General features: G+C 38.6%; 1 protein-coding gene across 5 annotated transcripts in view; it reads left to right on the forward strand.

The window, feature by feature from the left end:
• The window catches only part of ADAMTSL3 (ADAMTS like 3), a 361855-nt gene that overhangs the window by 188557 nt on the left and 146441 nt on the right, over positions 1-26857 (forward strand). For all 5 annotated transcript variants that reach the window (XM_032264821.1, XM_032264819.1, XM_032264822.1 and 2 more), the window contains exons 8-9: positions 8480-8554; positions 14064-14221. In XM_032264821.1, coding sequence (XP_032120712.1) covers positions 8480-8554; positions 14064-14221 — 233 coding nt within the window. The remainder of the gene's footprint in view (positions 1-8479; positions 8555-14063; positions 14222-26857) is intronic.

Raw genomic sequence — 26857 nt, forward strand, 5'->3', positions numbered from 1 at the left:
CTGGCCCCTCCCCTCCTTAAAATCCTCTGCCTCACGGGATTCTCACTTTATTTCTGGTCAGACCTAGAACTGGGCCATCTCCTGCAGGACGGTGAAGAAATGCTGAGAAGTTTGTGACTATGGATCAGTCCTCCCTTTCTGCCCTTTATGACCTTGAGTTTTCTGTCTCTATGCCCTGTACCCATGCTGCTCAAAACGTGGCTCACAGTCTAGCAGCATCAGCATCACCTGGGAGGCTGCTGGTCGGGTACATTCTTGGACTCCACCCTAAACTGCTGGATCTGAATTTCTGTGGGTGGGGCAGGCAGGCATCTGTGTTTTAACAAGTTTTCTAGATGATTCATATTTAGATAAAACATTTGGGAGGTACGCCCCATCAGCATATCACAGATACTTCTACAAATGTGTCAAACTTTACTGGAGGATTACAGAAATGAAAGGAAATTCCAGTTTAGGAGAAGATCCTTATAGGATGCTCCTTGTTCCTAGCTTTGCCTAGGTGCGCTGCAGTGTGCGTTCTCTCCAAGAGTAATATAGAAGGCAGCTCCACCCAGAAGAATATTTTCCTCAAGTTTGAGCCTTTTTGGCTAAAATCAACTGCAAGGGGGTTTGATTTTCAAGGTTTCACTAAAGTATGTAATTATCAATGGGACAATGGTTGGAATATACACACATACGTACACACACCCCTAGACAAATGCTTCCCCAAGACACCGCAGCTTACATTCACAAAGGTTTTGCAAGAGAGTGCTAAACCCGACCAATCTGCCCATATAGATTTTCTTCAGTTCAGTAAAACTTTCTAATTTATATGTATTTTCAAAACAACTTTTATTACATATATAATATGCTATATATTTATGTAAAAAATCCAGAATAGGCAAGGAAATTGACAAACATGTCATGTAATCACATTGCCAAGAGATTACACCTATTACACCTGTTATCATATTAGTGTGTATCCTTCCTGGGGTGAGGGTGAAGTGCATAATATATATTGATAATTTATATTGTAAAATAGGACATACTTTTTGTAAAAACTTCCAATTGCACAGAAGGATATAAAATGGAAAGTAAAAGTCACCCTCTACCATCCACAAACTCCTTGCCAGTTCCATTTTTAGAGATCTAAACAGTATGAATGATTGCTTCTATTAAGATATTTGCTATGGATGTATATGTGTGCAACTTTCCATACAAACATGTATGCTTTTGAGAAATATACAGAATTGATCATTAGGTATAAATTTTTTTACAATTCGCTTTTATTCACTGAGGTTTTTTGCCTATCAGTTCTCAAAAGTTGGCTTGGTTTTTTTTGTTTTAGAGATGGAATCTTGCTCTGTCACTCAGGCTGGTATTTGCCATCTCGGCTCACTGCAACTTCTGACTCCCAGGTTTACGCGATTCTTGTGCCTCAGCCTCCTGAGTAGCTGGGATTACAGGTGCCAGCCAGCATGCCCAGCTAATTTTTGTACTTTTTTTTTCCATTTATTTTATTGCATTTTAGGTTTTGGGGTACATGTGAAGAACATGCAAGATTGTTGCATAGGTACACACGTGGCAGTGTGATTTGCTGCCTTCCTCCCCATCACCTACATCTGGCATCTCTCCCCTTGCTATCTCTCCCCAACTCCCCACCCCCCACTGTCCCTCCCCTATTTCCCCCCAACAGACCCCAGTGTGTGGTGCTCCCCTCCCTGTGTCCATGTGTTCTCATTGTTCAACACCTGCCTATGAGTGAGAACATGCGGTGTTTGATCTTCTGCTCTTGTGTCAGTTTGCTGAGAATGGTGGTTTCCAGGTTCATCCATGTCCCTACAAAGGACACAAACTCATCGTTTTTGATGGCTGCATAATATTCTATGGTGTATATGTGTCACATTTTCCCTGTCGGGTCTATCATCGATGGGCATTTGGGTTGGTTCCAAGTCTTTGCTATTGTAAACAGTGCTGCAATGAACATTTGTGTGCACGTGTCCTTATAGTAGAACGATTTATAATCCTTTGGATATATACCCAGTAATGGGATTGCTGGGTCAAATGGAATTTCTATTTCTAGGTCCTTGAGGAATCGCCATACTGTCTTCCACAATGGTTGAACTAATTTACACTCCCACCAACAGTGTAAAAGTGTTCCTATTTCTCCACATCCTCTCCAGCATCTGTTGTCTCCAGATTTTTTAATGATCGCCATTCTAACTGGCGTGAGATGGTATCTCAATGTAGTTTTGATTTGCATTTCTCTGATGACCAGTGATGATGAGCATTTTTTCATATGTTTGTTGGCCTCGTATATGTCTTCTTTTGTAAAGTATCTGTTCATATCCTTTGCCCACTTTTGAATGGGCTTGTTTGTTTTTTTCTTGTAAATCTGTTTTAGTTCTTTGTACTTTTTAGTAGAGGCAAGGTTTCACCATGTTGGCCAGGCTGGTCTCAAACTTCTGACCTCAAGTGATCCACCCACCTCAGCCTTGCAAAGCGCTGGGATGATAGGCGTGCCCCACTGTGCCCAGCTGGCTTGTTTTTTAACTGGTAATATAAGAGGACGCTACATAATTGATTTAACCAAACCCATATCAATGAGCATTTAGATTTTTTCTTAGTATTGCAACATCTTTGCAAATTTGTGCAAGCATATCTTTATGTGCTTTTAGTTCTCAAAGATACTGTAATTTCTCTTCTGTCTTTTCATAGTCTTCTTGACATTTTGATTTTTTTCTGAACTAGTTTTTCAGGTGTTTGAACAGTTTTGCTGCTAATTTATGTTTTTCTCTTATTGATTTGTAAACACTCTGGTTATTAAGGAAAGAGTCTTTGCCTATAAATATAATTTTTTCTTCTTTGGTATTTAATTTTCTTTAATTTTTATTGCAAATGAATTAATATTTTCCTGATTTTCTCAAGACTTTTTTTACGTTTTGAGAGAGAGATTTAAATGTTCTTTTTGTAAGCTTACCCACCCCCCCTTTTTTTTTTAGATGGAGTCTTGCTCTGTTGCCCAGGCTGGAGTGCAGTGGTGCAGTCTCAGCTCACTGCAACCTCTGCCTCCTGGGTTCAAGTGATTCTCCAGCCTCAGCCTCCTGAGTAGCTGGGATTACAGGCACCTGCCACCATGCCCAGCTAAATTTTGTATTTTTTAATAGAGATGGGATTTCACCATGTTGGCCAGGCTGGTCTTGAACTCCTGACCTCAGGTGATCCACCTGCCTCAGCCTCCCAAAGTGCTGGGATTACAGGCGTGAGCCACCACACCCAGCCAGTTTTGCCCATTTTATAAAAGTTCATTCCAACATCTTCCATCTGTTTTCTAGCCATTGCAAATGGGGGCATTTTGTTCCATTATTTTTCTAAATGATTATCCTTGGTATTTCTAATATCTAATTTTTAAAATATTAATTTCTTCTTGATTTCTAATGCTTAGACTATTTTTTCTTCCCTAATTATGTTGGCTAATCTTTTAAAAACTCTTAAGTCATGTGGTGGTAACTGGTATCCCAACATTTCCTCAGTTAAACAGCAGTGTTGCTAATGTTTAAGCATTAAGCATATTAATCATGATGCTTGCATTTATAAATGATGTTACAAACACTTACTTTATTATACATACAGAATTTTTATCAGGAATAATGACTCAATTTTACTAAATGCTTGAAACTTACTTGAAGTGATCAAACTTTTCTACTTTGTCTATTAATATGGGAAATTACATTAGTAAGTCTCCTAATTTAGAACAACACTTGCATTTCTTGAGTAAATTCCATTTGGATATAGTGCATAATTATTCAAATTTACTATTAAATTTTCTTTTCAAATATTTTATTTAGGAATTTGGTATCAAATGGATGTTAGTGACATTGGAATGTGGTTTTATCCCCAAAATTGTACGGTGTAAAATTTTCAAGCATACATAAAAGTTGATAAAATAACACAATTAACTACTGTATATTTTTTATCTAGATTCAATAATTACTTATATTTTGCTACATTCGTTCATTATCCCTATCTATCTGTCTATCACTCTGTCTTATTCCTCTATCCAACTAGCTAGCTGAGCCTTGTTAATTTACAGACATCACAACACTTACTTGTAAATATTAATACTTAAGCATGACTCTCCAAAAAATTAGGATCTTCTTTATAACATTATGTTACTAGTACACCTAAAAATTGTAATTTCTAAATATCTAATTTCCAATCCATATTAAAATTTCTCCTTTTATAATTGTTTTTCCCCTTGAACTGGTCAAGGGTCACTCATGGCTTTTCGCTTTTCTATCTCTTTAGTCTCTTTTATTTAATGCACTTATTTTTTCATGGTATTTGACTTTTTAAAGAGTTCATTCCGGTTGTATTGTAGGATGTCCCATATTCTGGATTTGTGTGATCATTTTCCATTTAATTTGTTGATCTCCCTCACATAATTCCTGTGAATTGATCAGTAAGGACTGAGGCTTGATTAGAATTGGATTGAACATTTGTGGCAGCAGCACATCAAAAGTGATGCATGATTATGTTGCATCATATCAGGAAGCTCACGATGTCACCTTGACCCAGTATTACTTGCACAGGTAGTGAACTACACATACTCTGTTGTATAGATCCATGTTTCCCTGTAAGAAATCTGCAGCGTGATACCTTGACAAGGCATAAATACTCTGTCTGGCAACAATCTTGCACACCATGGCTTTAGTGTACATTGATGATCCTTGCCTGAAACAGTACTTAACACAGAGAGTTGCGGCAATTTTCTAATTCTATCATTCCTTCTACACTCATTCTTCTGTTTTTAAAAAAAGGTTTCTGTTTTTTAATTTCTCACTCTGTATTCAGAGATTTTAATTTATTCAATATTTTTAATATTACCAACAGTATTCTTTTTGGGTTGCAAATTGTCCAAATGTAGCCAGTGGGAGCACTTTAAACTGACTTCTTTTGTCATAATCTGTTGAATTTTAGACACTGCCTTGGTTTCTAGAGCAACAGGTATTCCAAGCCCACATTGAGTTTTCCCTACTTCAGACCTGGAATTACCTGGTTTTTCATGGAGACTTGGTTATTTTTAGTGGGCTCTGTGTGTGTGTGCATGTGTGTGTGTGCGTGTGCGCGTGTGCATGCATATGTGTCTGTGTTGGGGTACACCTTCAACACTCAGCCAAGGTAGTTGACAGCTTTGTTCTACCCTTTACTTACTTTACTTCCTGCTGTAGGTTACCCAGAGATGAGAGCTTAGGACCTTCTCAAGTCTTTTCTGGCACTGGCATGTGCAGAGCCCCACATAGACTTGTGGTCTTCTAGATTTTCAGGAATATGTTGGAGCTTTTCAAAGCCACCTGTGGACATCTCATTCCCAGCTTTTTGCTTAGCTTATTGTTTTCCCCAGTTGTTATCCACAGCCTCATGCAGCCTCAATGTTAAACAAGTATCTCTGATTGTTTTGGACAAATGCCTGCAGGGGGAAAACTCCCAGTTAGGTAAACTAAAGACAGCTTTGTGAGTGAAGTCTTCCAGGGAACCACTACTCAGGTCAAATAATTGGGATTTGAGCATTGAAGGAGCTCCAAACCCATTTTACCCCTGCAGAGTCTGCCAGGCTGCTGGTTTGCACTGTGATTATGGGCCATTGTTTTCAAGGTTACCATGGAGGTGGAGAATGGAGAGATAAGAATAGGCAGCTTAGCATGCCACAAAGCTCAATGTTCTTAGCACTTTCCTTGAATAATTACTGCTCAGATTGTTATAAGCCTTTGGTTAATTTCCAGAGTTTTACAAATGTTGGTTCTGACCATTTTTGCTGGTGTTTTTATTGATTTTATGGAGGAGAGGATTTTTCATAAGTCTTTACTCCATTATCTTTTGTTCAAATTAGTCTCTACAAAAAATTCAAAAATTAGCCAGGCATGCTGGCACACACCCATAGCCCCAGCTACTCAGGAGGCTGAGTTGGGAGGATCGCTTGAGCCCAGGAGGTGGAGGTTGCAGTGAGCCTAGATCAGACCACTGCACTCTAGCTGGGTGACAACGTGAGATTCTTTCAAAAAACAAAACAAAACAAACAAATGAAAGCAACAAAGCATGATGAATACATTAATCTTTTCTTTCTTTACCAGTTTTCAAAACGATGAGCTGGTTGCTAGCATCCTTAAAATGACTGATGCTGTATGCTGTAGTATGCGTCATTTCCTTTCCTTTTTTTTTTTTTTTTTTTTTTTGAGGCAAGCTCTTGCTGTGTTACCCAGGCTGGAGTATAGTGGGTCAATCATGGCTCACTGAAGCCTCAACCTCCTGGGCTCAAGCAATCCTCCCACCTCAGTCTCCCAAGTAGCTGGGACTACAGGCACATGCCACCATACCCACCTAATTTTATAAAATTTTTTGTAGTGACGAGGTTTCCCTGTGTTGCCCAGGCTGGTCTCAAACTCCTGGGCTCAAGCCATCCTCCTGCCTTGGCCTCTCAAAGTGCTGAGACTATGGATGTGAGCCACCGTGCCTGGACCCCTCCTTTTTAAAAAAAAGATAAATTAAGATTCCATTGTACGTATATACCAAAAAACATCTGTGAGGACCAAGATTTCCAGTAGGTAATTGTCTAGGCCAAGGATCACGAAATATTTTCTGTGAAAGGCCAGATAGCACAGTAAATATTTTAGGCTTATTGAGCTGTACGGTCTTTATTACCATGACTCAATTCTGCTTTCGTAGAGCAAAAACAGCATTATCCATTCATCCATGGATAGATACTTGGGTTGCTTCTTCCTTTTGCCTATTGTGAATAATGCTGCCATGATCGTGAATGTACCAATATCTGTGTCCCTGCTTTCAATTCTTTTGGGTGTATTCCCAAAGGTGGAATTGCTGGATCATATGTTAAGTCTGTGTTTGATATCTTGAGGAATTGCCATACTATTTCAATAGTAGTTGTACCATTTAAAATTTTCACCATCAGTTCACAAGGGTTCCAGTTTCTCCGCATACTCACAAATACTTGTTATTTTCTGCTTGGTTTTTGTTTTGTTTTGTTTGTATAATTGTCATGCTGATGGGTGTGAGGTGGTACCTGACTGTGGTTTTGATTTTCATTTCCCTAACAATTATTGATATTGAGTATCGTCATGTGCTTATTGGCCATTTGTATAGATGTTTTGGAGAAATCAGAGTCTTTTATTCCTTTTTATTGAATGGGTTGCTTTTTGTTGTTGAGTTGTAAGCATTCTTTATATATTATATATAGTAATCCCTTTCCAGATGTGGTTTGCAGATGTTTTCTCCCATTCTGTGGGTTGCCTCTTCACTCTGTTCATGGTGTTTTTTCATTCACAAAGGTTTGATTTTGATGTGGTCAAATTTAGTCTTTTTTTCTCATGTGTTTCCTGTGCTTTTAGTGTCATATCTAAGATATTACTGCCCTGTTTTTTAATCTTCTTTTTAAAGTCTTCAATGTATTTGGCAGGCTTTCCACATCAGGTCATACAGCTTCTTATCATTACTTTTATCAGTTTTAGAGTATTCCTTAGAATGGATATACTTGTTTATGTAATCTTTCCTGTATTGATGGACATTTAGGTACGGTTCATTCTTTCCTTTTACAGGTATACATATTAAAAACAAACATCTGGAATGGACATTCATTGAAGTGTTAGAAGTGATGATCTCTGGGCAATAGGATTGGAAAAAGCTTTATTTTGTATTTTTGTTTATCTGCATTTTCTGATTTTTAATAAGCAGGTATTTCAATTTAATAAAGCTTGCAAACTAGTCAATCAATATATTGATATTCTTTGCTTCACTGATGTCACTCTGGTGAGTCTATCCAAAAACATTGTTCTGTGTAAGTTAGACAAAAAATATGTGCTTGAAGTAATTCATATCATTAATAATGTTCCAGTTTCATTTAGAAACAATGTTCAGATAGGGGACTAGTGGGATAAAATATCATATATGAGCTTAGATTATTATGTGAGCATAAAAATTAAATTATCAGAATATGTAACAGTGTGAAAAACATCTATGAGGACCAGGATTTCCAGTAGGTAATTGCCTAGACCAAGGATCATGACATTTTTCTGTGAAACACCAAATAGTACAGTAAATATTTTAGCCTTGTTGAGCCACATTACTACAACTCAATTCTGCCTTGAAGAGCAAAAACGGCCTTAAATGAACGAATGAAGAGGTGTGGCCAGATTTGGCCCAGGGGCCACAGTTTGCAGGCCCTCATCAAGGCACATGGATTGGGACCTGAGAGTAAAGGCAACTGAGGTAGTAGGCAGTGCATTTACTTTAAACATTTGTTTAATGTTATTTAAGGGTGCATTTAAATGAAATTATGTATTCATCTGCTTTACACATAGTTGGTGATTTCCAAAGATTTCTTAAATATAGTTAAGAGTACTTTGCAGACGTCCCAGTTTGATTGACTTGCTCATTTTCATGGGTCTTTAGTGTACTGGTTTTATTGTAGTCTTCTGTTCTTTCCCAGGAGAAGAAAATGTAATCGCTGTTCCTTTGGGAAGTCGAAGTGTGAGAATTACAGTGAAAGGACCTGCCCACCTCTGTAAGTAGAATTTAATCTTAACATTATTTAATATCCCAAAAGTTTAGTTGGCGAACAAAACAAAATAAGCCCAGAAACCAAACCAGCAAGAAAAAAATGTTCTCTACATTTAATGGATATGTTACCAAGCTTGCGTCTACGTGTTTGGCACAGCAAAGCTAAACACTGACATTAGGATTTGCAGCCAGAGACAGTGAGGCATTTATTGCAGGGCACCAAGCAAGGAGAATCAAACAGCTCATGCTTAAGACCTGAACTCCCTGATGTCTTACATGTAAGAATTTTTAAAGACAGGGAGATTGAAGTTACAGGCAAAGTCACAAATTAATACATGGAGGCTATGCATTTGTTTGACCTGAAAAGGTGGAATATCTTGAAGCAGGTCTTATAAGCCATAGTTAGATTCACATATTTTCTGATTTGCAATTGGTTAAGAAAGAGAAGTTTTGTCTAAAGACTTGGAGTCAGCAGAAAGAATGTTAGATCTGGCCATTGGGCATACCTCCCATGCCTGTTGGGTGTACCCAGTAGGGTACCCCCAACTACTCTGTAGTGAGCAAAATAGTCTGTATAACCAGGGAAGTTATCTGTGTTGTATCTTGAATTTTTCTGTTCTAATACCCCAATGGGAAATGTACCTGTTTAAGAATAATCCCCTCATAGGAGGGAAAAAACCAATTATATGTGAAATAAATTATTTTTGTATAGGGTGGCTGGGTGTGGTGGCTCACGCTGGTACTGCCAGCTGTTTGGGAGGCTGTGGCAGGAGGATCACTTGAGCCTAGGAGTTTGAGACAAGCCTGGGCAGCACAGGAAGACCCTGTCTTCATAAAAAATAAAAAAAATAGCTGGGCATAGTGGCACACACCTGTAGTCCAGGCTACTCAAGTGGCTGAGGTAGTCCAAGGAGTAGCTTCACTACTACAGACATGTAGTCCAACGTACTCCTTGAGCCTAGGAGTTCAAGGTCGCAGTGAGCTATGATTGCACCACTGCAATCTGCCACTCCAGCTTGAGTGACACAGCAAGACTCAGCAAAGTAATATGTGGGAATGGAGAGTGAAGTAATATTTGGGAACGTTCTGGAGATTTCAGCAAAGTGGGACAAAAACAAAATAACAAAATTTAAAATACAAAACGTTATCAGCGACTGTGGCTGACCAGAACAGGCCTTGCTGCTAGCATGTCACAACTTCCCATCTACGGGTCACCGAAGGCAGACACGGGCTTCTCAGAATACTGCGAGTTTAAAATAATAAATAGATGATGGTGATGGCTTCACTCTGTGAATATACTGAAACAATTAAATTATACATTTTAGAAAGGTAAAGTTTATGGCATGCAAATTTTATATATGGAAAAGATGCTTAAAAAACACAAAAATACAGTGAATGATCTTGATATTCTCATGATATTAAAGGCAGTTCCCCAAAATCCAGCTCCAAAAATAGTTTTCTAACTTGTAAAAACAGAATAAGTAAACAGTAAACAGAATAAGTAAAGGTGAACACTTTGGGGCAAAAATTCATTTATATGTATATGTTCTGGCATATTCAATAGGACTATATTCAAGACTGGCACTCTTCCAAGAACAGGGCTCAAAAATGTTCCCATTTCTCCAAGAGTGACAAATCTGTTGCTTGGACTATTTCCCTTTCTGAACAATCTCACAATTGGCACTAGAAGTATTTCTGAATCTTATCCTTCCTTGCTGATGAATAGAACTGGCTTCATTTACAAAGGACTTAGTTAACATTTCTGAATATCTAAATATAGAAGTGGTTTTATTTTCTGGATTTATGCAACCTTTTTCTTAATTTTTATTTGTAAAAGAGATATTTCTGAAATGAAGCTTATTTTGTGGTAATAAATCATTCTTTTAACATCTACATTAACTGTAACTATCCAAAAGTCTGTATTACTAAGAACTAAAAATACCCAGTAACATTAATGTCAGTCTCTTTGCTGAAGAACAAAATTTAATTACAGAATATCCATCTTACGTATTGCCTAGAGGTGTTTGTTTGGATCCTGAATTTCCAGTCCTGTCCCAAGCCTGTCCACAGCATTATGGGGAGCACTCGGCCCCAAATTTTCCAGTAGTGCATCACTTCAAAAATGGAAGCAATAGCAGATCCCTTCAAAACAAATTTTATTTTAGCAAGACTTCAGCATTAAATATGTTTGACTAGCAATAAACTTGAGAAGCCAAGAGGCCGTAAACCAAAAACCTCTGTTTCAATTGGAAGAATATTTTCCCTTTAAGCCCTATCTGATGACCATACATAGAGATGTATAAATATAAACATGGATTCTGCACCTAATGACCAACAAAGGAAATTGACGTGAATGAAATTAGCATATACTATACAAATGCAGCTCTACTGTACATATAAGTTGGATGTATTTATAACTCTGTTACCTGTGCTAAACACTTATTCCACATTTACCTGACAGTACTTTCATGGCCTTTAGAATTTAGGGAGACCTCTTGGGGATGGTTACCATGACCCTGCCTTTATTCAAAGAAGCCGGAACTGATAGTTCTCAATGCACACCCTTCAGCTAGGAGCAATTAGAAGCATTCATCATTTTTCTAGGCACAATTTCTTTTAAAAATAACTAATAATAGATTAAAGCATTTAAAGGCATCACTAGAGACCTGTGTTGTAAAGACCTGGGGTTACAAGTAAGTCTTGATTTCTTTTTTTTCTTTTTTTTTAATTGCATTTTTTTTACTTTTTTTAAGGCTACCTATCATATCTTCATCAACACTTCTCTCCCGCCCCCCTCAATGTTAAGCCTGGAGAGGAGAAAAAATTTGGACCGTGGGCAGCAGGAAAGAAGGCTCACCCTCTCTTTCCTTAATAGTGGTGGGGATGTTTATAGGCTTCCTGGGGTCTCCCATGCACTAACCACCTTGCTGTAGAAACCACAGAGGGTCAGTGAAACCTCAGGACTGAAGGGCTTGCATGTACAGTTTTCACTAGCCATAAATCACACATTGTCACCACATGGGGCTACCACAAATAGAGGGGAATGGTAGAAATTAATAAAAATAAAGGTATCCATAAGTCAATACATTATCCGCATTGTTGATTGAAACATCACAAACTCCTTTTAGGTCATTTATTTTTAAGGGGCACCAGCACTAAGGAGAAGCAAGTTTGCCACCAATAAAAATGACAACTTTTAAAGAACTGCACCGGCCTCCACCTCACTGTGGATTTGGCACAATGGCTTTGTTAATCCAAATTATCCAAATGGTTTATGTCCGTAAACTGTACCTTCACCAAATTACTTCTTTATTCAGCCACCTCTGACTCTGCTTACCTATTGACACAACTGAGGTCAAAACCCCTGCTTTCTGCCTCCTAGATAGGCAACCAGCATTTGTGCTTTAGAGAACTGGAAGCCTTTTGAAATGCTCAAAATAAAAATATTTTACAATAAGCGTACCATTTAGTGGAGATGCAGAATGGTTTGGGTAATTTACATGGACTGGAAAATTGGTTTCGGTACTTGTGTTTTTGTATTCATGCCACTGAGACTCTTAGATACTGTTAAAATAGTGAATAGATTCTGTATTAAAAGCAAAATATCAGAACCAAGTTAACAAAAATGCTGGCCTTTGGTTTAGGGGATGGATATCATAGCAACTGGTCCTCTCTTCCTCCCAGATCACCTTCCCAGATTCTTACACCCCCTGCCCCAACTCTGCATCCCGACTTGCAACTTGGAAAGCTGTGGTCCTAAAGGTTAGCACAATGGTAAAGCAATTACTACCCCAACACAGCCGTGGAATCCATTGCACACTACTTGAATTTAATCAAGTCATTTCAGGCTAAATCAATGTCTAGAAACTTGTTTTTTACATGCCTTCTGTGAGGATGCATTATGTCCAACTTCATTTTGCATCTTGATATTGCCTTAATGCTCATCTTTTTTTTCTCATTGACTTTAGAGACAGCCACTGTAGGGCCCACTTACTATCTCTGGTTCCTCATTTCATTTTTACTGACAACTCACTTTACAACACTCAATTTTATATCTTCATTGGAACTAGGAAATGAATTTAACCTCACACTTTCCAAAAAATCTATTGCGGTCATGGAGATCAGGGCCAAAGTGGTTGGGGTTTGTGTGCCTGAAAGTAGCCAGCATTATTCTTTGACCGCTAATGACTCCTCCAGATCAAGTAGCTCATGTCCAGCCTTTGAATTTTCCCAGAAAAGTTCCCAGCCTGCCTGTCAGGGATAATCAGGATGTCTCCTAATGCCTGTTATGCAGTCTGTCCAGGGCGCTTGAATTCCTGCAGCTGCTCCAGTGACAGAAAAAAATCCAGCACATGAAAATAACCAAAGCCCAGCAGCATATGGATGGAAGCTCCCTAATGCCAGACTGTTTTGTCGCATATTATCAGCTTTCCATTTTTGACACTCAACGAGTTTTGATTCTTCTGTGTTCTTCATTTGAGATTGTTAAAAAGTGGTACGGTACCATTAAATCAAGTGTGGATTTCAGAATAGAGTTGGACCTGGGAGATCGTCTGCTCTGCCTCCTCAATTTAGAAATGAGGCAATGAAAACCAATGAAAACCCAAGGCAGAAAGTTAGAGAAAGAGCTTGGGCCAGAAATGCAGGTGCACCAGAACATAGCTGTATATATTTTTGTCTTGCCTCTCCCAACATCAAACCAGGTCTACTAAGTATGGTGACACTTAGAAAATAAAAGAAAGAGGGAGGAAAGATAGAAATTTAAATAAAGTAGAAATGCTTTTTTGTTTAAACTGATAAGCAAACATTTTTTTCTGTAGGAAACCTTAAAAGCACTTTTGTTCATGGGAAAGCAAGTTCGAACAAAGGGGTTTCGTGCACAAGGGAGGTCTTTGTGGCATTTGGAGTGGTTCTGTATTTTGATGGTGGTGGTGGGTGATAAAATGGCATTGAACTACATGCACGTGTTGTACCAATGTTAATTTCCTGGTTTTGATACTCTGCTGTACTTTCGTAACATGTAATCATTAGACAAAAGGGATTGAAGGTTACAAAGGATCTCTCTGTACTATTTTTGCAACTTCCTGTGAATCTAGAATTATTTCAAAATAAAAAGCTTTGGTTGAAAAAAAGCAAATTTGAAATTTGCTGTCATTTTTATCTAAATAAAAGAGTAGGCATAAGCTCTTTTGAACAAGTAATATGTTGCGTGAACATAGCTTTACTTTGAGTATTAGCTGCATCATGAAAACATATAAAGAAAGAAAAGTTTTCTTTCCCCTTATGCTAGAAATGGCTCCAAAGAATTGAGTAGAACTATTTGGGCCTGCCACCCTTGTTAACTCCTTTTTTATGGGCAATTAAAAATCTGATACATCTAATGTTTATAAACCAGTGTGGCTATTTTGACATTGTTTTGATATCATATACTGACATTGTGCTTACTAAGATGTCTTTCATAATAAAATGCCTTTAAGATTGTTTCTTATTTGAATTATATATTTTAATTTCAGTTATCGAATCAAAAACACTTCAAGGAAGCAAAGGAGAACACAGCTTTGACAGCCCGGGAGTCTTTGTCATAGAAAATACAACAGTGGAATTTCAGAAGGGTTCCGACAGGCAAACCTTTAAGATTCCAGGACCTCTGATGGCTGATTTCATCTTCAAGGTAGAATGATCCTCCTCATAAACTTTATGCATCTGAATCCCAGAATATCTTGATTTTTAAAACATTAAGTTTATTTAGCAAGAGGTCATCAATGATTGTTTTTATACAGAGCATGTGTCATCAATATTTCCATCTTGGCAGTCCATTCCTAAAACTAGTTCAGCACTCTTAAATTTCTGCTCCTAACCCAGAGAGTTAAAAAACAAACTTCACTTTTATGGGGGAAGGATTTTTTTTTTGACTTTGTATTTAGAGTCTCTGGTTGTTTTGTTCAGTTTGTTTGTTTAAGAAACGGTTTCCCTGTGTTGCTCAGGGTGGTGTAATGGCTATTCACAGCTTCAATCATAGCCTTGAACTCCTGGGCCCAAGTGATCTTTCTGCCTCTGCCTACCAAGTAGTTGTGTTCAGTTTTAGATAGAGTTTGGTGAAAACGGCCGATGGTAAATGCACCATATCCTAAACCAGCATAGTGCCACTGCATGCCTTCTCCTTGGAAAGGAGAGCAGAGACAACGGGCTCATTCCTTACCCTCCTTTAAGATAGTTATCCGTAAGGGATCTTTACTTCAGCCTTCAGCCTTTAGAACATGCAGTCTTGCGGTGGTCTGACTCAAGATCAGGATTTGCTTCCCCAGATGTTTTATGATGGACACTTGTCATAAGATACCTTCAAAAGAACTCTTCTCCCCTGGAACAATGGGCCTGTGTCCCCTTTCTAGATAATGCTGGGGCGTCTTCCCTCATTCAGAGGACATAAAGTATACTTCCAAGGTGACACAGTTTGAACTTCTTCCGATAAATTTAAAAATGCCTAAGAAATGAAAAAGATAGTTCACTGCGTGGTTTTGTCCTATCCTGTTTCAGAAACCCGTTCCAAAATGTAAATGGAAGCTAGAAAATAGCCCCAATTACCAGTTATATTTTTCTGTATGAGAAAAACCATTAGCTTTAAAAAGCTGTCTGTGTTCTACATGTTAATTTGTCACAGAATGTTTCACTGAGACATCAGTTGTGTCAGCAGAGGAACATGCATGGAGGTAGATGAGAGTTGCTAACTGATTCCAATCCCTGAGATCTAAATTCAGCCTGCGGTGGGACCAGCCAAGTGCTGGCCTGCACAGTGTTTTCTTTTGTTTCTGAAACTTTGGATTTTGGATGGTCAACACTTAAAAATCAAGATATTTTTACATCAAAAATCAGATATTTTTTCTGCTTCTCTGTAAAAATAGGAAGAGCTGACAACTAGCTTGCATTTTACCATAGCAATAATTGACTGCAACTGAGGAACAGCTGCCTTCTAGTCAGGGCGTACTCTTGGGGCTGCCGTGGTCCACACCACTCCCTATTGTGTCCCTAACACTATAGGCATAAGTGGTTGCTTGCCATTCATCCTGATTTGGGCATTTATATCATCTGCCTAGCCTCTGCAGACATTTATGTTTCTGACTTCTGTATTATATCCTTAAAGCATTGACTCACTATTCTTCTTAGACAGTCATATTGTGAAAGGTTTTGGGGAAGCCATAATTGCCTTTTTTTTTTAAGTCTCTATCTGGTCTGTTATGGCATAAATCCTGTGCTTCCCTTGCTTTCCTTAGGGTCTTCCTATCTGATTCTCAAATAGAAAATGTACATGCACACACACACACACACACAGTCTTTGTTCTCTTTTAATTACTACTCAATCTGTATTCTTCTCAAGTCAACTTGGAGGTCCCTGACTGAGTAGGAGACATTAACACATGATGAAATGAGGAAAGTATCCACAAAGACTAGTATTTCAAGGTATTGTTTGGTTACAGTATCGGCATCAGTAGATCTTAATGATATATTGTTTATTGATACCATTTATAAAAACACACACACATAAACTGCATATTTCTATGAGTTTGTATATATACCCACATATATGTATATATGTGTGTGCATATACATTTTAAATAATTTGGAAGGATCTATCCCAAAATGGAAACACTGAGAACAACAGTGACTATATCAGAGGGGATAACATTTTGTAATATCTAATTCTTAAAATAATGTTTAAAAGGAAGAATGTGGCCGGTCGTGTTGGCTCATGCCTGTAATCCCAACATTTTGGGAGGCCAAGGCAGGTGGATCACCTGAAGTCAGGGGTTCGAGACCAGCCTGTCCAATATGACAAAATGCTGTCTCTACTTAAAATACAAAAATAGCGTGGTGTGATGGTGCACACCTGTAATCCCAGCCGCTCAGGGGGCTGAGGCAGGAGGATAGCTTGAACCCAGGAGGCAGAGGTTGCAGTGAGCCAAGATCACGCCACTACACTCCAGCCTGGGCAACAGAGCAAGACTCCCTCTCAAAAATAAATAAATAAATAATAAAAGGAAGAATAAATTCACATATCACTTGCATAATTAAAAATTATTTTACACCTTCTTGCCCAAATTATATACTTAACTCTTAATAGAGTACATTTAAGAAAATTTGTATGTGTATGTGCAAGAGATGGAGTCTCACTCTGTCGCCCAGGATGGAGTGCAGTAGCATGATCTTGGCTCGCTGCAACCTCCTTCTGAGTAGCTGGGATTACAGGCATGCACCACCACACCTGGCTAATTTTTTTTTGGTATTTTTAGTAGGGACAGGATTTCACCATGTTGGTCAGACTGGTCTCGAACTCCTGATCTAAAATAATTCACCTGCCCTCAGTCTCCCAAAGTGTTGGGATTACAGACATGAGCCACTGTGCCTGGCCAATACAGTCCATTTTAACAGCATGTTCAGTGTACGCTGTCTGCATTAGTATTCAGTCCTCTATATCCCTGTCTCTGAGTTCTGGCTCTCTCAGATTTAAGAAACAGTCTGGACTTTAACTTCAACTCCTGGAAAGCTTCTGATTCTCTAGACTGAAAGGGTTTTTTGAAAAATATATGTGTCAAAGAGGGTATTACACACAACTATCTGACTCATGCATAAATAGAGCCTCATTTTCATACATACAGCCATTGTCTCTCATGGATGTGGCATGCTTCGTGGGGGAGAACGTGGCAAAATTGGAGACACTTATGATGAAGTAAGAATGGCTCTGATGTTTTTTCCACTACTGGGAACTTGTCCAAATAATGTGGGTTTCTAGGAAGTATCTTTTTCCAACAGTTTTTTGATGTTGTTGTTGTTCCAAACATTGTAGCATTTCCTAGCCTATATTGTTGCTAAGATAAGGAACTCTTTGCTTCCATTCATCTCTTTCTGGCCTATAACACCATCAAGTTGTACTTTGAGTGGGAGGTTAAAAGTGCCTGTGAGGTCACTGATGACAGTCAGCCCTGTGTCATTGTCTTTCACTGTATCTCTTTCCATTCCAGTCAACCAACAGAAGCTGGTCTATAAATGGAAGACCTGGCTTCAACCCAAGAGAAGATGAGGCAGTGAATACCAGTCCTACATATTCGGTGCTAATTTAGCACGGCCATGGGTGCGCTGAGCTAGGTTGAGGCACACACTTTGCTACAATTCCTGTAGTAGACCTTATTTCATGAGCGTTTGATAACTGTCATGTTGAACACTATCTTTTTTTTTTAATTTTCTTCTCTTTTTTTTTTATTGTACTTTAAGTTCTGGGGTGCATGTGTAGATCTTGCAGGATTGTTGCGTAGGTACACATATGCCATGGTGGTTTTCTGTCTCCATCCCCCCATCACCTACATCAGCCATTTCTCCCAGTGTTATCCCTCCCCATCCTCTCCGACCCCACTGTCCCTCCCCAACCCCCCCAACCCTGCAACATACCCTTGTGTGTTATGTTCCCCTCCCTGTGTCCCTGTGCTTTCATTGTTCAGCACCCGCCTTTAAGTCAGAATATGTGGAAACACTATCACATTCTTACATAGAGAGTAAATATGTAGACATCAATGGGCTGGTAGGTTGTCTTAAAGGTACTGTTGCTCAGATTTTGCAGCTTAGCATCTTACTGCACCAGTGAGGAAAGAATTTCATTTTTCTGCCCTTTAAGAAGCTATATTTTCTTGGTTGGACTATTCTTGAAAATTTCCTTCTTCCCAGTGGATTTCTCATTATATATGCTTGTTTTTCTGAATAACCTGTTTCCCTTTTTTCATTTTGCTTTTATGTAGCTACAGGGTCTCACTATGTTGCCCAGTCTGGTCTTGAACTCATGGCCTCAAGCAATCCTCCTGCCTCAGCCTCCCAAATTGCTGGGATTACAGGTGTGAACCACCATGCCCAGGCCTCAATAACCTGTTTTTCATGGATGACCCTTGTCACAGTACTTCTGTGTTAGGGGTATTTTGCATTAGGGCCCTTCTTCTTCAATATGTGCATGTTGCCACCAGGTAGCAGTAGTGAGTCTTGGCTAAGTACAGTAGTTGATGCCATTGTGCTTCACTGATTGACAGCAAGATAGACTATCTATTTAGAATTTACTGAATATTTGCATCGATGAGTAGATGTTTGTGAATATCAATTTTAAGTATATTCCCATGAGAATATCTAAAAAAATTTAAATGACTGTGATAAAGACATCTCTTTTCATAGTTAATTTTTAACTTCTGTTGGTAGCTTTTCTCTTCTTTTAAAAAAAAAATATATATATCTTCAGGGAGAGAAGCAAGTTTCTCTTCTTCAGAGTCTGAAATCTTCCTTTTACAGCCAGTTGTCTTCTTAGGGATTCATTTTTTTTTTCTACTCTGATATTTTGTGTTTCTTCAGGAAAATGCTTTCTGATTGCTTTTCTGCTAGTCCTCCTGTACAATCTCTGTCTTCAGTTTCCTCAGCTCTAGATATCTTTTATGCGTCAACCCATGAGCCTCTTTTCTTTCTGGATAGTTATGATTGTATATTTAACTTATCCGGGGGTGAGAGGATTTGAAACTGACTGTCTTCATTCTCTCAAAGAACACGTTACAGGCTTGCAATGCGGCGCAGTTAGTGGCTAAATTTGTACATTCACAGGTGTTTCACACCTTAGCAAGACACAGTTTTAGAGTCAGTGCCTGTATTAGTTTCCTGAAGCTGCTGTAACTGTATACCACGACTGAGTGGTCTCAACAACAGAATTCATTATCCCGCAGTCGGGAGCCCAGAAGTCCAAAATCAGGGTATTGGTAGGATCAGTTTCTTCTGAGGGCTGTGAGGAAGAAGCTGTCTTATGCCTCTTGCCTCAATTCTTAGAGCTCAGGCATCATCTTCCCTCTGTGCATGTCTGCATCTGGGTCCAGAATTCTGCCCCGTCTTTTTTTTTTTTTGAGACAGAGGACAGAGTCTCACACTGTCGCCCAGGCTGAAATATAGTGGCACGATCTCAGCTCACTGCAACCTCTGCCTCCTGAGTTCAAGCAATTCTCCTGCCTCAGCCTACTGAGCAGCTGGGACTACATGCACATGCCACCACGGTGGGCTAATTTCTGTATTTTTAGTAGAGACAGCGTTTCGCCATGTTGGCCAGGTTGGTCTTGAACTCCAAGGCTCAAGCTATCCTCCTGCCTCAGCCTCCCAAAGTGCTGGGCTTATAGGCATGAGCCATCACACCTGGCCAGTCCAAATTTTCCCTTTTTATAAGGACACCACTCATACTGGATTAGATCCCCCCAGTTACCTTAACTACATTGTCAAAGACAGTATTTCCAAATAAGATAGTATTCTGAGATGCCATGGGCTAGGCTTTCAACATGTCATTTTGGGGGCACACGATTCAACCCATAACAATGCCCTCAGAAAGAACATTTACCTGTTTCCTCATGCCTCTCAGTCATTGGAATTCTATCTCATCCTAAGCATTTGCCATTCATTCCAAAGGCAGAAACTTTTAGAATATTGTATATTTTACCATAATGTGGTCTGTTGAGGGAAATTTCTTGGTTAAAGCAATTCATATACAGCTTTAGTAGTTACCAGAAATCACAGCTAAGACATATGTATAAATGTAGACATACTATGAATAGTTTTATATAAAAAGCTATTCCATAAATTTTGGAAAGTCTTTTGAAGTGGCCAAGTCAGGTATTTGAATTTGAATTCATTTGTATACAATTGGTTTTTCTGTTTGTTTGTTTTTGAGAGAGGGTCTTGCGCTGTCACCCAGGCCAAGTACAGGCCGCAAATAATCTTCTGGCCTCAGACTCCCAAGTATCTGGGACTATAGGCACACATCCCCACACCTGGATAATTTTTAATTTTTTGTAGAGACAGGATCTCACTATGTTACCCAGGCTGGTCTTGAACTCCTGAGCTCAAGTGATCCTCCTGCCTCAGCCTCCTGAAGAGCTGGGATTAGAGGTGTGAACCACCATGCCTGCCCACATACTATTATTATAAAACTCATTTTCCTAATCAAACATTTTGCAAATGTTAATGTGCATTTCCCTTTTGCCATTCTCTGTATTTCACTGCCTCCTTTGTCAGCAGAGCTGTTTACCCTGAGGACACGACAGCAGTGGTACAGCAGGTGGCTGATTAGCAGGAGTGCAAGAGAAAGCATTCATGTTCAACTTTTTATTATTCAAATAGGGTAATTATTATTATTTAGCTTAATCTTTTGTTTTGAAAGACAGGATTAGTGGAGAGAGATGAAAATTTTCTGAATTGACTTAGTTCCCATAACATTTCCATGGCCAAGCCTGGGGTCCTAACCCATAGCACATCTTCTGTAACATGGGGAGGATGCTCCTTTCTCCAGTAAGACCGCGCCTTGGCTCAGTGTCCTCAGGAGGACCTGCACCACAGGGTATGTCCAGCCAGGAGGTGAAAAGCCTGCTCCCTCTCCTAGCGCCAGGATGAAGGAAACAGGCAGCCAGACGGCAAGACTTGTTTCATGATGATGTCACTCTTCAGGGCAGGGAGGCTTTCAAGGAGAGCCCAAAGCAGAAAAGGAGCTTTTGCTCCCTTCTCAGGCAGATCTCCCAGAGGAAAGCACCTCACAGGGTTCCCACCTCCATCAGCAACAACCCTTAGAAGCCACATGAGAGTGAAACTGGAATTAGGGCCATGAAATGTTTAGTCACAGGTTGAGCCTGAGTTTAGCTCCCCAGAGTCTCCTTCAGTTCCTGAGTGGTAATGGAAGACATCTAGAAAATTTCATGTACTCTTGGCTGGCCAGGGGGTGACATGGAGTAGCAAAATAACCCATTAGCAGAGAGGTGTAGGCCGAGAGGCCATGGGTCCTATTTTGTTCGGAAAAGGCCCAGTTTGGCCTGTTACTCCAGCTTAATTGTCAATAGCTCATCTCCTCTCATGGACAAGAATTGGGTCGTGTGCCCACTCTGTACCATCCACTACTGTGTTCATCTGGGTCCTCTAAGAATCAAATGCCAAGGCAGGATGAGAAGTACAAGAAATTTATTCAGGAAATGCCTGTGGAAAAAAGTGGGGGAGAAGGCAGGGTGATGCTGAGAGAGCTGTCAGAGTGCAATGAAAATCTGACCATGAGTGAAGGAGAGAGGGAAGGAAGGAAGGTTGGATGCAAGCATCTTAAATGCAGTGGGTTTTGTTTTTTGTTTTTTTTTTTTTTTTTAAAGACGGGGTTCCACCATGTTGGTCAGGCTGGTCTTGAACTCCTGACCTCAGGTGATCCGCCTGCCTTGGCCTCCAAAGTGTTTGGATTACAGGCGTGAAAATGCAGTGGGTTCTAAGAGAATTCAGTGAAGCTAGACAGGAGACCCTGAACCAGTGTTATTCATCATAGGACTCGAGCGTCTCCCAGGAACGGCTCTGGCTTCAGTGCCCCTGCTGTGCTTAGTCACTGGGTAGGAGCATCCCATGGGAAGCTTGACCCAGAACTGGGTCTGTTGGCCAGTGACACTCTTTGCAGTTGTGTATCTGAGCGGAACATTCTCATGGGTCCTGCCGCTAGCAAGGCAAATGGTGATTCATTTAGAACAGTCAGGATGTACGTAAGACACAGGAGGGAGGAATGAACACGAACAGAATTGAGTCTCTGTAGAATGGAAAGGAGAAATGAATGTTGGTAGGCAATGAAATGTGTCTACTATGCTAAGGATTTCTCTTTCCGTAACACATCTGGCTTGATGCCTTTTCTTTCTCTCTCTTTTTTTTTTTCTTATTTTTCTTTTTGATGGAAATGGAGAAGACTTAGAAACCATTTATGTTTCTCTTAGGCTTATCTTTTTAGCCAATTTTGAAATTTACATTTTTCTGGAGAAGCACCCAATTCATCTCATTTTTCAAACTTAGCTCTTCAAAAGCAATCCTGGTATTCCCTATCATTAAAAACAATCTCCTCTTTATCTATAACTATGTATTTTTCATTCCTAAACTCATTTTTTGGTTCCTCGTGTAATCTTTATTTGGTTCAGACCATCTGAACATTATATCTGAGGCATGTAATCTTTATTTGGTTCAGACTCTCTGAACATTACATCTGAGACGTAAAAACTAGATTTTTGTTTTGTTTATTAGCTCAGAGTTGTTTTTACATTTCCATTAATATAAATTTTTATTTTTCTTTATTTCTCTTATCTTTACATGGGTTTATTTTGGTGTTGTATTTTCAACTTATAAAGGTGAATTCTTAATTCATTCTGTTTTCATTTTTTTCTCCATTAAATATATTTAGGGCTATCAGTTTCCCTACACAGAAGTTCTCAATTTTACTGTAATGTAGTTTATAAGCCATTAACTTTATGCTTAGTGCTATTTGTATCCTGGTTAAGAAATCTGCCTCATCCAGAATCATGAAGATATTCTTTTTTTTCTTGTTGTTTGTGTGTTTTTTGAGTTGGGGTCTTGCTCTGTTGCCCAGGCTGGGGTGCAGTGGCACAATCATGACTCACTGCAGCTCTGACCTGGGCTCAAGTGATTCTCTCACTTCAGCCTTCCGAGTAGCTCAGACTACATGTGCACACAACCGTGCCTGGCTATTTATTCATTTATTTATTTTTCTTTGAGTCTCACTCTGTCACCCAGACTGGAATGCAGTGGCACAATCTCACCTCACTGCAACCTCCACTTTCTGGGTTCAAGCTATTCTCCTGCCGCAGCCTCCTAAGTAACTGGGATTACAGGTGCACACCAACATACCTGGAAAATTTTTTGTATTCTTTGTGTATCATTTATGTATTTTCATATTTTTGTATTTTGTGGAGACAGGGTTTTACCCTATTAGCCTGGCTAGTCTTCAATTCCTGACCTGAAATGATCCACCCACCCCCAGCCTCCCAAACTGCTGGGATTACGGGTGTGAGCCACTGCACCTGGCCAAATTTTTTAAAAAAAAATTTTGTAGTAGCAGGGTCCAGCTGTGTTGCCCAAGCTGGTCTCAAACTCCTGTGCTCAAGCCTTGGTCTCCCAAAGTCCTGGGATTTCAGGCATGAGTCATCATGTCCAGCCACTAAGATATTCTTCTATGTTTGCTTTAGGAAGCCTTATTATTTTTCATTTCACACCAAAGGCTGTAACCCATCTAGAAATTATTTTGTATATATAGTGAGGTACAATAGAATCAATATATTTTTCTATATGGCTGCTTAATTGACCTAAAGCCATTAGGAGAAGAATCTTCCATTGCCTCTTTCTCTGAAGTCTGGTAACAATAATATATTTATGGACCCTACTTTGTTTCATTTATCTGTTTATTAGTGCCAATACCATTGTGATATATCTACTGTAGCATTAAAATAAGTCTTGATATCTGGTAGTGTAAGTTTCAGCTTTGTTCTTGAAGATCATATTTGCTTTTCTTGACACTTCATTTTTATATCATTGAAATCAGCTTGTCTGTCTTTATAAATCTGCTGGATTTTGATTGGAATTGCACTGAATTTATATGTCAATTTAAGGAAAATTGACACCTTTCCAATACTGTCTCTCAATTCATAAATATGGCATACCCATACATTTTTAAAGTTCTTTTAAAATTTCTCTCAATAATGTTCATAATTGCCACTCTATGTCTTTAATATCTTTTATCAAATTTATTTCCAGGAGTTTGTTATTTTGATGTTATTACAAATGGTATTTTTTTCAGTTTCTATTTGTTTCTGGAGTGTGGAAATATTTATTTTTCTGTACTGACATTATATTCTTACTATATTCATGTATTAATACTAACAGTTTGTGAGTTCTTTTGGATTGTATACATACACAATTGCGACATCTGCAAATCACGAGGATGGCCACTGTCCTTGTTATGTATCTCACTTCAGGAGCAGAGCTCCCTATAATTCACCATTATATACGATGCTTACTATAAAATTTCATATAGATATTTTATCTGATAAAAGGAATTTTTTCTTTTTCTAGTTTGCTTCATTATGTACAAATACAGATCTTTATCAACTGCATTTTCTGCATCTTTAGAGGTGACCACATGGTTTTCTACTTTTTCATTTTTAATATAATAAATGACATTGATTTTTCAAACGTTAAGCCAACTGCATCTTCCTGTGATAAACCTACTTGGTCATTATTCTTTTCAATTAGAATTTATTGTTAGTATTTATTATTTTATTGTTTGTAAAAAGGTGTATCCTTTGTATGTGACTGGATGTGATTTTACATTATTTTACTTAAGGCTTCTGTTGTTTTGGTACCTATGTGCAGGAAAGGGGTTGGTTGGTTGTTTTCTTGGAATACCTTTTTCAGGTCTTAGCATTTTATACTGCTTTTATAAAACAAGTTTAGAACTGTTTCCTCTTATTCTCTGCAATAGTTTACAAACAATTGATGCCATTTTTCATTCCTTTAAATAATTTGGCAATGTGCACCAGTAAATATTTAAATTATGCAGTCAATGTCTTTGAAAGATACAGACGCTTTAGATTTTTTAAATCTTTTATGTCCATTTTGTTTCGATGAATTTATTTCAACTAACTTTTAAAAAGTTATTGGCATCCTTTTTTTTCATGGCATCCTTTAATTGTTTGTTCACTTTCTGAACATCTGTAGTATGCCCCCTTTCTCATTTCTGATATTGACTATTTGTGCCTATCCTTTCTCCTTGCTCAGTCACGTCAGAGGATTATCAATTTTATTAGACCTTTCACAGAAACAACTTTTGGCTTTATAACTGTTTTGCTCCAGTTTTCTTTCCGTATCATGAATGTCTGCTCCTGTCTTTATTATGTCCACTCTTTTACTTCTTTAGATCCCATAGGCTGTTATTTTCCGAAACTTCTTGAGATGGATTATGAGATCATTAGTTTTCATCCTTTCTCCCTAAAGCATATACATTTAAGTCTATAAATTTCTCTCAAAGCATTCCTTATGTGTAATTTCATAATTTTGATATGAAATGTCTTCCTTCATCATTCAGTTAAATTACTTTGTAAGTTTCATAATCATATATTCTTTGACTTGTGGATTATTTAGAAGTATAACATCTAAGCATGAGGGAATTTTCCAGTAATCTTTTAAATTTATTTTTATAGCTTAATTCTTCTGTGGTCCATATTATTTCAATTTTCAAAATTTGCAGAACTTGGTTTGTGAATCAGAATATAACAAAGTTTTAGAGAATGTAATGTGTAGTCTTCTGCTGATGGATACAGTGTTCAACATATGTCAGGTCATGTTTAGTCATAGTGTTATTCAAAATTACACATGTCCCTCCCTGATTTTTTGTCTGCTTATTCTATCATGAGATATGTGCAAAAACTACCCCTGTGACTGTATATTGTACCTTATATATTTTGAGGACAGGTTGTTAGGTATGTTCACATTTAGAATCATCACATCTTCTGAGTGCATGATCCTTCTTTTATTATAAAACGTTTCTTTTAGCACTTTGAGGATACCCCCCATTGTCTTCTGACTTCAGTTTACTCTGTTGAGAAGTCAGCTGTCAGTCTTCCTGTTGTTCCTTAGAAGGTCATTTGTCCTTTATCTTCATCTGCTTTTAAGTGTGTTGCCTTTGTTTTGAGTTTTCATCAATTGGGCTATGCTGTAACTAGTGACTTTCTTCAGCTTGAAGTCCAGGTGGCTCATGAATCTGTGGCTTGATATCCAGCATCAGTTTTGGCAGATTCTCATTTATTATTTCTTCAGATTAATTCTATCCCAAGCTGTTTGTTCTGTATTTCTGGGACTATAATTATACCTTTACCTGTATCCAGTGTGTCTAATTTCCACTTTCTTCTTATCTGTCATTATACTGATCCTCTGCTCAGGTGTATCTAATTCAGGGATCATCAGATTATGGACAGCTGGCCATCATTGTTTTTTTAAATAAAGTTTTATCAGAACAGCCACCCTTATCTGTTTACATATTGTCAAAGGTTACTTTTGCAGTATACTAGCAGAGTTGAATAGTTGCAACAGAGGCCATGTACCCTGAAAACCTAATATACTTACTCTCTAGCTCTTCATAAAATACTTGCCAAAGTCTATTTTGATCCACTTTTAAGTTCATCCATTGAGATGCTTATGTAAATATTGCATCTTTTATTCCTAGATTTCCATTTTGGTTATAGCTTCTTTGTTTCCAGTGAAATTCCCCATGTTATAATTTGATTTCTTGAACATTTTAATCTTATTCCAAGTTCTCTGAAAAACAGAGCCCAAGGCAAAGTGTTCCAACACTTATGTTGCAATCACAGGGCTAGCGTAAGGTGCTGCTAGGCCCCTCCTGCAGGGAAACAAGACTGAAGCCAAGGTCAGGGTTGCAGGAGGTAGTAACTGTGTACTT

This window comes from Sapajus apella, unplaced genomic scaffold (assembly GCF_009761245.1).
Source record: "Sapajus apella isolate SASKATOON/1434 unplaced genomic scaffold, GSC_monkey_1.0 scaffold147, whole genome shotgun sequence".
Classification (NCBI taxonomy): domain Eukaryota; kingdom Metazoa; phylum Chordata; class Mammalia; order Primates; family Cebidae; genus Sapajus; species Sapajus apella.